Source organism: Zonotrichia leucophrys, chromosome 1 (assembly GCF_028769735.1).
Source record: "Zonotrichia leucophrys gambelii isolate GWCS_2022_RI chromosome 1, RI_Zleu_2.0, whole genome shotgun sequence".
NCBI lineage: Eukaryota > Metazoa > Chordata > Aves > Passeriformes > Passerellidae > Zonotrichia > Zonotrichia leucophrys.
In genome coordinates this window covers 50,936,577-50,952,935 of record NC_088169.1, presented here as the reverse complement: position 1 = coordinate 50,952,935, position 16,359 = coordinate 50,936,577, and the positions used below count along the sequence as shown (strand labels likewise).

Here is a 16,359-nt window from a genome sequence, read left to right as displayed (position 1 = left end):
TCAGGAGGAGCATATTATCTAAATATGCATATTTGTATTAATATCCAGGGATGACAATCACAAATGTCTTCCTACTATCCTGTAAATGCCCTCAAAACAAACATCTCTACACTGTTTCAGGGATGCAGAAGTCTCTTGAGAAGCTTCCTGAGGACCAGCATTCCAGAAAGGGCAATCACAGCACCTGCTCTGTCTTATAAGCTTTTCCATACCCTGCACCCAGCATGCCCAGACTGTCACTCTCCCTGGACTGAGAAGGAGAATAAATTCTCAAGACATAAGACTTAGTAGATAGTGGTAACATGCCTTCTCTTGAGGAGGGCAACAAGGAAAAGATGCAGCTGTGTTGAGTTCTACTGCTCCAGGACTCAGCTTCCTGCCCAAGTCATCTCCCCGCCTTCCATCTCCCAGGCTAGACCAAGACAAACACCCCTTCCACAGAAGTGAGGGGCATTTACACCATAGTAAGTGAACATTAAACTTCAAGCAGCTGGTCCACACTAGCTTGAGCTGAAGCTGTCACCACTCGGGAGGCAAGGCCCCACAAGACCATGGCATTTTCCAAGCTGTTCCCAAACCGAAAGAACTGAGCAGGAAGGGGTTGCATAGCTAAAACAGTATCTGACTTTTTCCTCCACTCTTGCTGCAGTATGCCAGATCAGGATTCTCATCACCTGGCCCTCTGCTGCTTTCACAATTCCATTCTCTCTGTTGCCACCTAAAGAGCCATCAATTGAAAACTCACACAAATTGTAAAAACTAGGATAGAGGAAACCTCAAAAGATGATCCAGTCTCTCCCTAGCAATTCGCACCACTGTGATTACCTCAAAATATCATTCCATCCTAATTATATCTATTATAGATAAACTTCAGGAAAAGAATGACTGGACCTGTGAAGAAAAACTGCCTGCAGCACCAAGATTTCATCCTGATTCATTCTAAAGACAGAACATCTGCTTCAGCATACCACTAGGACCATAAATTGAACAATACTCAGGATATGGAGCTGGGAGCTTGCCAGAGCTCTGATATTTACTTCAATTGCTCCTAAAGACATCTATGAAGTAAACATTTTTCAACACAAAATTAGGATCAAACCCACCCACAAAATATGACTAATTATGTCTTTTAAGGATGTTTTCCAAATCAACTATCATAGATTATGTCTGCACAATTATTTGAAGACAGAAAGCAATATGAACTTCTATGATAAAGTTTTAGTTGTCCTGAACAAGAGGGAATGTAAGAACAATGTGTTTTCATTCCTCAGCATGAGATAGAGTACTCCTTTAAATTAAAAAGAAAAAAAAATATGCATACACAATCCCAATCATTCCCCCAACTAGTTTAAAACTGATTTCATATACAAGCTTTGTGATCCACGCCCCCCCAAAAAACAAAAGGCAGTTCCTTCATGCAGAAGTCCATGTTCCCCTGGCTAAATTTATTTTCCCAGAGAGGCAAGGCTATTGCTAACCCTAGTTAGATGAAGTTTCGAGATACCACTGCACTCTAATACTGGCACATCTAGGTCATTACAAAGTCTGTGAAGCTGATGATCTAATCGGTTGTGATCCCTAATGAAATATGAGTCAGTACTTGGTCCATGTTTCAGTTTGTGTTTTAACTTCAATGCATCTCAAGGTACAAAAAGACAAACATCAATTTGTGACCATAAATCTACACGCAACTCTTGTATGTTAGCAATGAACAGTAGTAAATGTGCTCAACACTGTTTTCACAACTATAATAAAAATCTTTTTAGTACAGTAAAAAGAAGAAAATTTCAACACTCTCAAGGTAACCACATGCAGAAGTTGTATCTACAGACAGTTCTAAATACCTCTGGTCTCTTGGGATTTGGTTATATCTAATAAGCCACAGCCTGAGAGTCACCACAAATAATACCAGGATTTTTTTCATATTGCATAACAAGATCTGACAAGCTAATTTATTTAATATTACTATAACTTGATCATACAATGTTAATATAGATTTGGCTATACAGATATTTAGATAAGTAATGATCAGAATGATTCACAGCTATACTGTGGCATAGGGATGCACTGATTGAAAAGGGCATTAGTAAATCCATTATTGTAAGCTTTCACTGGTACAGACCAATTATGTAACTTTTAATTATCTTCTCTTATATGTTACAGTCACATGAGACAACAATGCTGTTAAGAGCAGTAACAAGCATCAATACACACTTGTGAAAGACAAGGACAGACTAACAGGAATGGAAAGAAAATACCAAGAAGGGGGTAAAAAATTACTCAAAAGCAGATGAGAAGTAGAGAAGGAAAACAAATACATTTGCTGGAACTCAGTTTACTTCATCTGCACTTTCTCCACTCCTCAGAAATGGAAGCATAGGCATATTCATCATAGGGAAGACCACCAAGCTTACTGCCAGCACAGAAGAAACTTCAAACCCTAGAGTGTAAAACAAAAAGCAAAATACAACTAATGGGAAAAATAGAATTTAAATTTATTTTGCTTTGTTAATTTCTCTGTGGAAGTCTAGTATTTTTATGATTTTTTTCAGCAAAGTAGCAGGTGAGTCCAGCAACTGACTGCTCTTTTGTGACTGCCCTCCTACTGCCTTTGAAACAGGTGTATCTGTAAATTTTTGCTTTCTTGCTCACACTCCAGTGCCCCAGTTGTCATTTTTAGCGATTCCTTCCTGTGTGAACAAGCCTGAGCCTAAGTGTTTTTGTTTCACACGCCAACAGGAAACCCTGCCTCCAAAGCTGCAAACAGGGTGCAGGGAGAGGTGCAAGGGAGAAGCATGGCCAAGACAGAAATTTTCATGTAAAACCAGAAAAATGAGATAATAGATAAGCAGTCTAGAAGAGGAAGGGTTAAAATTGCTATCTAGAGCAAAGGAAAAAACCCACTATGATTTCTCACGTACAGCAGATAAATTGCCTTTCGTCTCCAATTACTGGACTGCACAGCACAGCTAGATCACTTGGCCTCATGATGTATTCACCAGCTACTCCAAGTTCCACTAGCAGCCAATTTCTAGGTGCCAACTGTACAACAGCTTCATTAGAACTGGTATGACAGGACGAAGTTTCAGCAGGTTTGTAGGTGACAAAATTTGGGGAGGCAGAACACACTCAAGGGCAGCACTGTCATTCAAAGTGATCTCAGCAAGTTAGAGGAATGTTTTGTCAGGAATATTGTGAAATTCAGCAAAGGCAAATGGCAGATCCTGCACCTAGGGAAGAATAACTCTAAGCACCAGTATATGCTGGGGGCCAACAAGCAATTTGGCAGAAAAGGAGCTAGGGTCCCAGTGGATGAAAACTTCACCATGAGCCAGAAATGGGCCTTCTTGGAAAAGGTGGTCAACAGCCTCATGGAATACATTAGGAAGAGCATCATCAGCAAATTGAGGGAGATGATCCTTCTCCTCTGCTCTGGTGAGGCAGTTGAAGTCCTGAGTCCAGTGCTGAGCTTCCCAGTAGAAGACCAACATGAACACAACAGCATCCAGGACAGGGACCAACCTGAAACAGACGGCGGTACTTACGGGCCAGAAAGAGAGCTGTAAGAGTTGGAGCTGTTGAGCCTCAGGAAGAAGAACAACTGGTGGGGAACTCAGCAGTCTCTGCAATTACTTAATACACTGCAGAGGCAACGGAGGAGTCCAACTCCTCTCTGAAGCAGGCAGGAACACAACCCAAGGTAAAGGCCACAATTGCAGCAAGTGGAATTTCAATTAAGGAAATTAGAAAATGAATTTTTTATGATAAGGGTTATCAAAAACACAACAGATTGACTAAAAGGTCACTGAATCTTCATCCGTGGAGATACTCAACACTTGGCTACCCAAGGAGTGGAGCAACCTCAATGAACTTGGCTCTGCTTTGTGCAGGGACTAGACCAAGTGAATGGTCTACAGACACACCTTGCAACCTGTCAGTCTGTCATTCAGAGGTTTTTTTTCCCCCCACCACGTATATTAGGTTTCTCCAAGCATTAAGACTTTGACAATACAGTTCTTGAGAGTATAAAAAATTCCATCCCAGCGACACAAATTTTAAAGACCCAAAGTTCAGGGCAGCTTCACACAAGTTTTAGCATTCGTACATTTGGAATGAAAAAAAAACCTCCAATTTCTGCTTTTGTGGTCATTACAGTGCAAGAGTTCTATTGTCATTACATTACAAGGGTTCCATACTGCTAGAGTTTGGTACCTCCTTGCTGTTTCTCGTAGGCATCTCCTCCAGGCACTGACTCTTCCTTGTCCTCACAGTAACCAACTGACTCCAGGTCCTCCACAGCCAACCAATCCACTCTTTCATAGCACTCTTCTGATTGGCTACAGGTGTGGCCTGTTAACATCAGGCCTGCTCCTAATCCTTAGTTATTAGCTCAGCTGCAACTCTTTAGGGGTAAGATTACATTCTATACTTCCTTTATTTACTTACATTCTATCCCCCTACATGTTTTCCCTCTAAACTGCTAAAAAAATGCAATTTTTTTTCAGAACACCTAATCATAAATACGCAGATAAGTGTGTATGTAAAAATATTTATTGTCCATTTATATGTATTTGTTAACATATCTTGAAGCCTCCAAATACTCATGGTTCTGAAGAGGTAAAAGAACACAGCAGCTTCATATTTAAGTACTATACCACCGAAATACAAATCACATAGTTAATTCTCAGTGTTTATTGTTTCTTTATCTCACTGACATTTCAGCTTTCTCATAATACAAACTGTGTTTTAAATCAGTTCCTGTGCCACAGTTTTCCTATATTCGTGATGCCGACTAGTGTAACAGGAGCTATAGCCACAGCTCATACAGACAGCAGAAAACTGACAGAATGTTTTCAGCTGAAAATAAAGACCTGCATTACTTCAGTGCTAAATCACATGCCACCACAGTACACACTATTAGACTACATCTAAGGGACTTCAGTAGCTCAAATCAACTGCTCTGTCAAAGACTTTGTAAACTTTCAAGATGTAAAACCAAATAATAATTCCACCAGTTTGGATTGTTTTCTATTATGCACACATGATACGTTTATGTAAGCACATATAATCCATCTGAGACATAAAATATATGCCAAAAGGAAATCTAAAGTTTCAGATTTTTATGTACAAAGAATACAGATTACAGGACAGAAGGAACAACAGATTTCTGTAGTTTCCCATCATCTGTGAACAAAGCACCAGGACACATACATGATATTAATCACCCAGGACTTCACAGATTGCATCAGCAGAATTACATATGGAATCCACAACTATTATTATACTTTGATGCTAAAGTTAGACTCCACACAGCACTGAGAGAACAAGTTCAGTTCCCTTTTCACTTCAAAAGTGGTACAGCCTCAGATGGTATTCTTTCTCCCTTCTAGAAAGACAACTGTGTCCAGATCGTATGTCAATTCCAAAATACTTAATAACTCCACATTGAAAGTGTGGTTTTCAGCAACATCAGTAATTTTTAAATTTTTTTCCAGTGGTATAACTGATTCCATATAGAAACAGCAAGAAGGAACACAAAGCAGACTGTGGAAAATTCTGCTTGCATTTCAACCGTAAATCATGAAGGTCATGTTTGGTTTTGGGTCCCGGGACAAACCTATCCTTGGGAAATATCTCAAAGAGAGCAAAGTAGCTCTGCCTTGGTCCAGCTCACTACAGACACAGCACCTTTGGGATTCTCTCCAGAGCAGCCACTGCCCCCAGCAACGAATGCTCCCCAGCACAGCTCTCCACAGACTACACCATCAGGTGCCCAAGGGCAAGCAATCATACCTTCATATCTGTGCAGCACCACACCAGGGGTAATCAGCAGTCAGCATTTCTGCAAGCAGCAACCAAGAAACTGGCAGCAATACTCAGTGCAAAATAAAAAAAATTTAGAAAAACAAACCAACAAACCCCAGAGCTCACACTAAATAGCCAACTCTCTGTCCCATTACCATCTGTGCATTGCAACAGTAATTTCAAAGAGAAACACCACATTTTTTACATGAACAAATCATATGCTTACAAAAATATACAGCTCTGGAGACAAAAGAGGAGAAACAACCCAAAAACCCTATACCACCAACAAAGAAAAAAACACAAGCCAACCACAAAAGCAAAGAATCTTCTTTCTCAAAATATAGTCACAAGTCTTAGCTGTTTTAACTTTTAACCCACATTCTCCAGGGGATGGATGGAAGGCAGGAGGATACATACATGTTGCCTAAGACCTTTTAAAAACCTGTTAATTGACACATTTACTGTCCTACTACTATCCATGAAACACAAAGCCAGTTTCACCCTCATGGATTTTGAAGAGGAAAACACAGGTGATTTAAATTAATTATTATATTGGTGAGTAATAAAAGCATTTAGGGAAGTATGGCAAACACAGTTTTATATACTATCTCTCACTGAAAATCAGAGGAAAAAAACCATTTATGACAATTATTACAACTGCATAAATATAAACCAAGGCAGGGGAAAAAACCCCACATTGGTCAGTTCCAATTTTTAGTCAGAAATTTGTAACTAATCCTTCAAGATAATGTATCAGTAATGCTACAGGCCTAGTGTTTCCTTCATCCACACATCAAAACATTGCCTCCATTGTGTGAGGTGGCAGACAGAGCACAAGGTAGTCCCCAACTCCAGCAATGTTTTTCATGCTTTATCACCTTTGTCCACCCCAGCCACAGCTTCCTCAGCGTAAAACAGAGCAGCAACTCTACCAGAAGACAGTCATGTTCTTGGTGAGGGCACAATTCATCAAAACAGAGGGACACATCTAAAAGCAATGCTGCCACTAGCTCCTTCTTTCCCACCCTTGCCCCCACTCTCAGCTGACATCACTGACTCTTGGCTCACAAGAGTTCTCCACCTCTGATGTTGAACTGAATGCTTTGGAGAACTAAGGTCACCAAACGGGCAAATCTACAATTGACTTTTAAAAATAATTGGTTTTCAGCCAGATTAGTGAACTCTGCTTGCCCAGAGGCCAAATCACTGCTGGAACTAACACAGAGAAGGGAAGATGAACAGCAGGAGAAGCGCAGATGGAGACCACTGCTTCCAGCACAGCAAGGTGCAGGGTTTGCTTAGAGTCTCATCAAACCCGTAACTGGCGGACAAATCTGAGAACATGCAAGCTGCTTCTACTCCAGAACTGAAAAACTTCCCAGAACTTCTCCCATTCTTCATTAGTGGAATGAATTTTTTAAATTATGTAAGACAGCACTTTAGATTGGTGTATCAAGAATAGAGATGTCAAGAATTCAGCAGCAAGAGCTGGCAGAATGATGTCCTCTGGCTCTGCAACCATTTCATTTTTCCTGTAATTCTGAAATTGTCTCAGGACTCGTCTACTGTTGACAGAGATATCTATACATTTTCTCATTAAACTTCACTGGGTTCAATCTTTAATGTAACTGTACTCCCAAAACAGTAAGTGAAACATAAAAAGAACTCTTAAAAAAAGAGGATATGAAGGGGCCACAGAAGTATTTTTATTTCTTAAAACACTCTCTTTACTTTACAGATATACTCAGAAGCAATCTGAATTAACCCACGAGTGCTATTTATCTGTCACATATAATGCCAACAGGCACTTTAACAAAGACCAGACAATCAGAGACCAGGTGGAATATGCTGTGATGACTTTCACCTGGCTTCCATACAAGTGAACGTTCCAATCTATACATGCATGGCCTCTGACCGCAGGCAGCACAGAAGTTATATTTCAGTTACATTTTTATTTGCTGAGGAAAACAAAATAAAATTAGAATTAAACCTCCAAGATTTGCCAGCAAAAGAGAACCAGTATTCTGGACCCACCTGCTAAGCCAATGGAGAGCACATACTACTACATACATCTAGAAATAGCTTGGCATAGTCTCTACAGAGATTTTAATTTCCTTTTTCTTTAAGGAAGCTGATCCCTTCAAGGTAATTCAAAGCTACCTGTACTACTGAGCAACACCTTAACTCCCCTCACGTCCAGACCACTAGCTTCCTTTTCTGGACAATACATCATTTCAATTACATAGAGGACTCCCTTGCAATACAGTACAATGGATCTTCCCCCAGTCCTGTTGTTTTCTACAGGCAGACTGCAATTTATACCTGACGTGAACATTTCTGTAAAGTTATCCTATGCTAAGTTTCTGCTCAGAACACGTTTTTACAGCTGAGAATTATCAGTCCCTGAAGACATTTCCAACAATTCCAGCAGACATATTTAACTTGAGATGGTAAAAGAAAGAGGGGGTTTCAGCTACTTAAAATTATCAACAACTTTTATGGTAACAATGTAAAAAGAAATGGACAGTTCAAGGTAAACCATTATCTACAATTGCTTCCATACAGGTCCTATCTTTATGACTGCAAGCTGCAACATTTTAAAGTACTTTCACTGATAGTGCTTATCTCAGCCTTCACTTTAAAAGCTTTTTCCTTTCTTTTATATGATTTCTTGCAATGAAGTATTCTTCAAACTACAGATCAAACTGCTTCATTTTGACTTTGTCCCAATGATTTTTCACCACTAGCTACCTATTCATAACCCCAACTACCTTCTAGTATCAGAACCACAATCAAAAAGATCCCATAAACTATGATGCTTAGAAGGCAAGGCTAAAGGAACTTCCTCATTTTGTGGAATTATTTGGCACCCACAAACAGACCTAAAGATCAGATTGAGTACACAGCAGTGTCCACAATCCCCCACTGCAGCTCCAAGCCCACAGGCACCCAGTCCTCAGGCCCTGGCACCCAAAGCCCATGATGAGGATTTTGTGCATGGTAAGAGAAAGGCACTTCACAGCAGGATCAAAACCTTCACCCACACTTTTAAGAGCTGACCAGAATTAGCAAACTTCTAATGTACGAAAAGAGGCTGATCTTGAACCCAAATCCTCTGCACAAGGTACCGGTTCTGTGGTTCCCACAACCAAAGAACAAATATTATTCACTTGAGAAGAGCTGACAATGTTCCATTCTTCTAGGCTAAGACAGGGCAGCAGTAACAGGGGGTCAGCATCACTCTATACACCCATCAGAAGCTGCAGAGCAGGCTAAGCTGCTCCTCTTGGGTCAGGAGGGTCAAAATCCATGCCCAGCTTCTCCCAGCCAGGAAAAAGAGAGTCACTCTTCCAGAAGGCACTGAGAAGCATGGGACAGCACAACCAGGTGTGCAGCAAAGGCAGAGCCACCTTCCCAATCCTGTTTCATTCATTTGGATATTGCTGGAAAAAATTGCTAAATCCTTCACTGAGGTCCAGCCTCATGCATACCTTGGATGACCCTCCCTGGTGAACATCAAGTTGCCTTGCTCTGTTATTAGAACAGATTCTTCTCTGAAGCTCCTAGAACAGCCACTGGTGCAGTAGTTTCATCAGTACATAAGCATACGCTAATTTTTCAATCGAATTTAGGCACTCACAAACTTTTACCCTGCAGGAACAAGATGAACAGACCAAGCACATCAGCCATGCAACAAAGAACGCAGCTGCACAAGAGCAGAGGAGTGTCCTCCAAGTCTTTCACTAACAGAGGAAAACAAAAGAGAGGGAGATGGCAAGCAGGAGCAGTTACCTTTAGGGACAGGAAGAACAGCAGCAGTATAACCTCCTCTCTAAAAAGAAAAATTATGGACAAAGGAAGGAAAAAGAGCACTAGATGGATAAACATGAGGACAAGAACAGAATATACAATGTAAAACATGATGGGCAAAAGGAAGAAAAACATGCTACGAGATGGAGAGATAAAATATAAAAGAAATGGTGTACACTTCAATTGCTCTTTCAGTAAGGAAAATTATAAAGTACATCAAGAATCTTCAGAATACTCCTCTCATGAAAACAAGTCCTTTCAATTGCTGTTGTTTTATTAAGTGTAGTGGAGGGGTTTTTTCCTGCTTCTGCTTATATAGAAATTGTTGGATCAGAAAATTGAGTGAGTTAGCCACTATCAGGAAGTAAAATGAAGTCATTGAGACAAGCTGTATCTATTGATTTTACAAGTTTTTAAATAGCAAGAGCATCTTGCATATGCATACTCATGAGCAAGAGACTAAAATTAAATGAGACACAAAAAGGTGAGCGAGTGAACCATAAAAAGGAACTGTCAGACAAATATAAGACAATAATATGAAGATGAGCCAGACACAGAGATAACAAATGCATTCAAAGAAATTAGACGACAAAAAATTCAGAAAATTGCAAAATATCAAGTTACACAGCTGTAACGTTTGTGCTCTACAATAGACGTATCTCACAATGTCCTGTATTTACAAGCATATTAAAATGGTGATAGAAAGGCAGAAATACTTTCATTATACCAGTATTTCTGGCTATTCTGAGTTTTAGCAAACCAGTAGCAAGACACAAAGAGAAAATAACATCTACTATACTCATGCTCCAGCTCTGCAGGAGCATGGGAGTCCCCTCTCCATACATGTTGCTGCTTTACTTGAAGAACAGTTCCTTAAAGTACTTCCCATTGCTGGCTACTACAGCAACCTCAGTTGAAGGGATAAAACCCCACAGCAAAACAGATCTGTACTATCCTAGAGAAGTTCCTGCTTTTTCCAACCCCTACCGGACAGCAGCAAACTAAAGCTGATGATTGCTTTTAAAGCCTTAAGCTGGTTTTACTCCCTCCACCATTACCCTCACCTGAGGAGCAGCACTCTGGGTCCAGCACACTTCTGTATTTTCTGCTCTCTGGTTAGTAAACATCTTGTTTTCTTCCAGCTTCTTTGGCTGTTTTCCCACCAGATGCATACACATAATAATTATAAGAATTCCCTAAAAATGTTAGTCTGAGTATTCATGAGGACTGACAGTTTGACTCAATGATCTTAAAGATCTTTTCCAACATAAATTATTCTCTTTTCTTCATCCCTGTTTGCCTCTCGTATCTTCATTCAGTTCCAGCCAAAAAAAGATTCAGAATGGTAACACCACCTTTCCTGAACACTTGGCAAGGATTTTTCCTTCAACAACTCTTCCTCATTAGATGGGAGAGTTCACATCAGAAGTTGCAGAGACAAAACGCTGCACAGCGTCAAGAAACTGCTGAGGAAGGGAGGGAGAGTAACACAGGACTGAGCTGTGGTTTCCCACCACTCTCCACACAGTGACACAATGCGCCAGAGGGCTCGGGCACATCTGTTCCAGCCGGAGTGTACCCTCTCTTCAGACCCAGTATTTCCTGTTAGGGAACACTAACACACTCAAATACCCTAAACACTTGAGTATGCAGCAACTTGTGATGAGGTGAGGCTGGGGTATCAGGTATCCATGGAGCTCCTAGAATATGGGAACGCAGTCTCACATGGCAGTTAGTTTGTCATTTGTATGCTTCTTATAGTTTAGTTTGAAACTCCTTCCACATTAGCCTAAAGGGCATTTTCAGGAGCATCTCAGCCATTCAGACACATCCCACTGCAAGCCAGAGACACATTTAGTTGCCGCATTCCATTTGAAAATTCCTACCTTTTACATTACTTTTGCCATCGTAGTCTGTGTCTCTTTTCCCCCAAGGTCAGGCATCTACTCAACGAATCAGATAGGGACCCAAGGTATCCTAGACTCTCACTACAGGCAATTTACACTGGAACAGGCATCTCTGGAGATTGTCACAGTCCACACAAGATCTAGAACGGCTTTTTAGCTCTCCCTTGCCCACAGCATTGTGCTGGCTATACATTTACCTGAGCACAGTACCCCCACCAGGTGTTAAATGAAATAAGCCTAGGTCACCTTCCCTTACTGATATATTTCATACCCACCTACACATCTTCATGAATGAGTACATACAAATACATACATATACATGCACTTACAGTCCTCAGCAAAACTGTTCTTGATATTCTTGCACTCAAGCAGTAAACTGCTTTAGCAAAGAAATTAGCTGACACAGGCCAGGACAGACATTTCTTCCACCCACCTTTACAGAACCTCTAAGCCTGGAGTGGGTGAGGGTGCTTCTCCCAAAAGACTTTTACACTGGCATAGCTAGAGTTACACACAGCAGAGAAATAATCCCAATTAAGTTAAAAAATACATTCTAGAAAAAGTAGCTACCATAGATTAAAGACAGTGACAGATGTGTAGTTTTGCAGATCACTCATGAATTTGGCACCACCTTCCTAATGATTGCTTCTGCATGCTTTCCTGAGTTGTCAGTGCAGCCAAAACCTGGCAAGCACCTGCTTCCAAGCAGGCAGAGCTTTAGTAAAGGAGTCAGAAGAATGATTTCATGCTTTTGCCTACTACTTCCCAGACAAGGGGATTTACAAGGTAACACAGCTCTCACACAGTTACCAATCATGGACATACACTTGGCAATGTGGAATCTAGAAATTAGGAATCAGCCAAAAATACTGATTTGCTTCTGTTTTTAACATCAAAAACTGGCACTCTGCCCTGCCATTACAGCAGGCTGAACCAAGATGAGACAAGAGGGTCCTCTGCATTCCGCCTTATTCTGTCCACTCATACTCTATTTACCAGACCTCATGCAGTTTGTACTGCAAAGTCGAGTTCTGTATTTCTACCTAAAATATTGGTTATGTTTTTGTGGGGCACTCACACACCATCAGGTAGACAGATGGAATCACAGTCTGTTGAAAAGAAACAAACACAGATCAATAACTACAGTCTGATTTGTGTGCTTTAAATATTGTCAAAACATGCAGGAGGAAAAGGCTGGTGGACTTCACAGCACAGAAATCTCAATGCACTCCAATACTCCACAGAGGGACGTAGCATCCACAAGAGTTAACTACAGTGGGAGAAGTGTCTGCAGGCAGACAAGTAAATAAATAAATAAGGATGGGGAGCATTTCACATTCCTTCAACCATTTATATTTAATGATCTCTATACAACATAGTCTACAGTTCTCCCAATAACAGAGCCATGCAACATGTGAATGAGAACAGGAATGCATAAACTCTGAGATCAAAACCTAAGTCCTCTAGCTTTAAATTGAAAATAACAGTCCTTTCCCTATTGATTTTTTCCCTCCTCTTTCATTTGTGAAAAATTGATTTTTCTAGGCTGTGTTTGCTGAAGTGTCCACACCTGCAGCTCACTGCTTGCTTTAATCTTTGTATTTGTTCATCCCTACTTCCAAGTAAGCCATGTCAAACGAGCACCTGAGAGCCCCAGTCCCACATTCACCAGTGGTCTTAACAAGTCTCAGAAATCCTATCCCTCACATATTATGACCGAAAGATGAGAAAGGTGCTCCTGCCTTCCAGGAGGATGCTCAGAGGCCATTCCTGTAGCTGGAGACCCTCAGGACAAAGCTGTGCCACGTATTTTTGCAGGACATCTCAGAGCAGCACAGATACCAGAGAAAAATGAAACAGAATCTCATGCTGCTCTGCTCTCCCAGCAGCTCCTGAGAAGACAGCACAGCAGTAACTCCAGGCTTGCCATGTCTGAACATCCACAGGAAACCGGGTACAAAAAAAGGGAAGCCTTGGAAGAACAGAGAATTTTAGGAGATCCAGATGAAAAGACAGAAAGTTCTCATACAATAAAGCCCTCACCACAGCTACTGCCTGTTTCTCCCTCTCTGATGCATTTAACAAAGGAGCTCACACCACACTTTGCCAGCCTACTCAGTTCCTCTGCAGACAGCTGGACTAGCTGGAAAAATGCCAGACATTGCAAGTCCTTCAAATCCTGTGGCTATAGGACTTCAAAATTATAACACCCATTTATATTTTTCTTTTTTTAAAAGGAAAAAGTTTGACTGAAATTTTCCAGTAAAAGTGATTTGGGGATTAATCCAAATAATAATTTTAAAACTGCAACAATTGAGGCTAAATCTGTATTGCTTATGAAACACTTGGATTTTAGCATGAATCCTTCCTACAGAAAAAAGGAGCTCTTAACTCTCGGACCAGGCCAGTCTGTGCAGCATTTGTGACGTATGCACATGTCTGCTCTGAACATCTATGGCTTATTTCACTTTTGACCTGAACTAAGACCTGCAGAAGTGAGAGGCATTAATCCACTGGGGCAATCAATCTCTTTCGTGCTACAAAAACCTGCACATAGCACAAAAAGATCCAGTAATTTGCATGTAATAGCTAACTGAATTTTAAGGTATTTTAAAGGAAATTTAAGGTAATTAGCCATGCTGCAAGCCTATGCATTTGAAATCCTCAAACACATTCCTATTCCAGTATTCTGAGCATTAACTTTTGGGGGGTTTGACTTAAGTCCAATAATTTTAAACCATTGATGACACTCTCTGTTTTTGCCTTGCCCTTTGGTCCAAGGCACACATAGAACACAAATTATGGTGTAAGCCAACAATTATACAATTCTACAGCTCATTTATCAGATGGGCAAGAAAGTCCAAATGATTATGACACAATAAGCAAGATACACGAATTATAAAACACATCTAAAGCTCCAGGTATCTATTTACTATAAGGCAACACATCCTGCTTGTAGGAGATATAGGAATACTAAAGAATTGACTCCAGGCGCCAAAAGGGACAGAGACCCCAAGTGAGGGGGACATGGGGGAATGGTCCTCTATAAGGTTACATCCTAAATGAACAGCATGCACATGGCACATTGCACTGTGACCCCAGAGACATCCTCCAGTACCCAGCAAGGCAAGGGGTGAAATGTTTTTGTACAGCTACATCCTACTTGGTTGATCTTATATGCAGCAGCAATTCCCAAGGAAAAAAACACAGCTCAAGTTCTGCCACAGTACTGCTCATTAAAAAACTGAAGTGTCTCACCCTGTGCAGGTGATAAATGATTCATCCATGTGCCCTGAGGAATATCCAGGCCAAACAAAGATGCCAGAAAAGAGACAATCCCTCCACAAACCAAGTTCAGAGTAAATAAATGAAGTGAGACCTCTTACCTTTCTGAGAAGGGGAAGAAGCTTTTTAAAGTAAATTTGGGTCTGCTCTAAACTTCAGAAAATTTAATGTGCAAGAAATCTTTCATCAAAACAAGTGAGAACAAGAGTCATATTACAGGACCCCACAGCAAAAGAAGCAACTTTTTACCAATCTTTAAGCAGTTGAGCTTCACTGCATGTAAACTCTAAATGCCAAATCATCCCAATCAGTTTAGGATTAGGTTTCAAATGCACTCAAGAGAGACAGAAGAGCTGAACTTTCCCTGCAGATGTGTCCATCCCAGGAGATACCTTCCAACAGACATCACCTCTGCACCGCAGGTTGGCCTGGACTATCAGCTCACCCTGGCTCCCGGGAGAACCACAGTGCATGTAAACCAGGTTGCTTCTGGAGGAAGCTAAACCAGAAGCCCCCCTCCAGTGGCACAAAAAATGTACTCCAAACCCCAACAAGGTAATAAGGGCTGCGATAACAACTGCTCCCCTCTTTTACATCTGCTGCTGCACAGCTCAGGAGCTCTACCTCCTCCTGTAAACATGGCCTCCAGCACATAGTTAGGAAAAACAACTCTAAATCTGGTAATTTCAAGGTCCTGCAACCACTTTAAATCCCATTTAAAAAGAAGTCATGCTGCTGACATACGACATATAGTTCGTTAATATTACTAGATCAGTATTTGTTGGATGTTTTATGGTTCCCTTTACTCTGCTTGGCTCCTGCTGCTTCTTTGAACAACCCTTCCTTATTTTCCAGTTCTTACTCATCACCTCCCAGCTCTGAAATATTTATCAAATCCCCCAATAATGGCTGAGAAAAAGAATCGCAACTAACCTATTCTGAATTCTGAAAGCCAAAACATAAAACATATCAAGAGCAAAAGGTAAGCTGCTCTTAAAAGAATCATTTTGAATTTTAAAGATTGAAAAACCTTCTCTTCTGTATAGCATCATTTATTGCTAAGATATTTACCTTTAAATATACGGCATTAAATGTACGTAATTTATATAAATTATATATTTATATAAGAAAGATATCAACTCTGCATGAGATCACCTTCATGCAATGATCTCCAAATTTAGTTAAATTACCAAAGTAATAATTTCCAGTGCATTAACATTTCATATTACTAAAGCACACAGTGAAGTGCAGAAGAGCTGAGCAGTTCAGCAGCTTTCTATAGGAAGCCTGTCACAGAAGGAAGAATGCATTGCTAGCTTTCCAGCTTCTTGTCTGGAATCAAAAACACAGTTTCAGACTTCTGCCAGCTGAGAACTGAGCTGTTTTGAAATCAAAAATGCCACTGTCTTGACAAATACTAGGTAAAAACCAAATCCAGGAAATGCTTTGGCATTAAGAAGCCAAATCTTTGTCACAGAAATTTTAGATTATTATCCTGTAAGGGGTTTCACAACTGCAGAGATCAATGTACTAAAAGAAAAGCTCTCTTACA

General features: G+C 40.5%; 1 protein-coding gene across 5 annotated transcripts in view; it reads right to left on the bottom strand.

The window, feature by feature from the left end:
* Nucleotides 1-16,359, bottom strand: part of KLF12 (KLF transcription factor 12) — a 241,373-nt gene that overhangs the window by 184,417 nt on the left and 40,597 nt on the right. Inside the window, exon 1 of one of the 5 annotated variants that reach the window (XM_064713377.1) lies at nt 4,213-4,253. The exons of the other annotated variants lie outside the window; for them this stretch is intronic. Coding sequence (XP_064569447.1) covers nt 4,213-4,236 — 24 coding nt within the window. The 5' untranslated portion in view covers nt 4,237-4,253. Of the gene's footprint in view, nt 1-4,212; nt 4,254-16,359 lie in introns of those variants that run through there. 5 annotated transcript variants of the gene reach the window in all.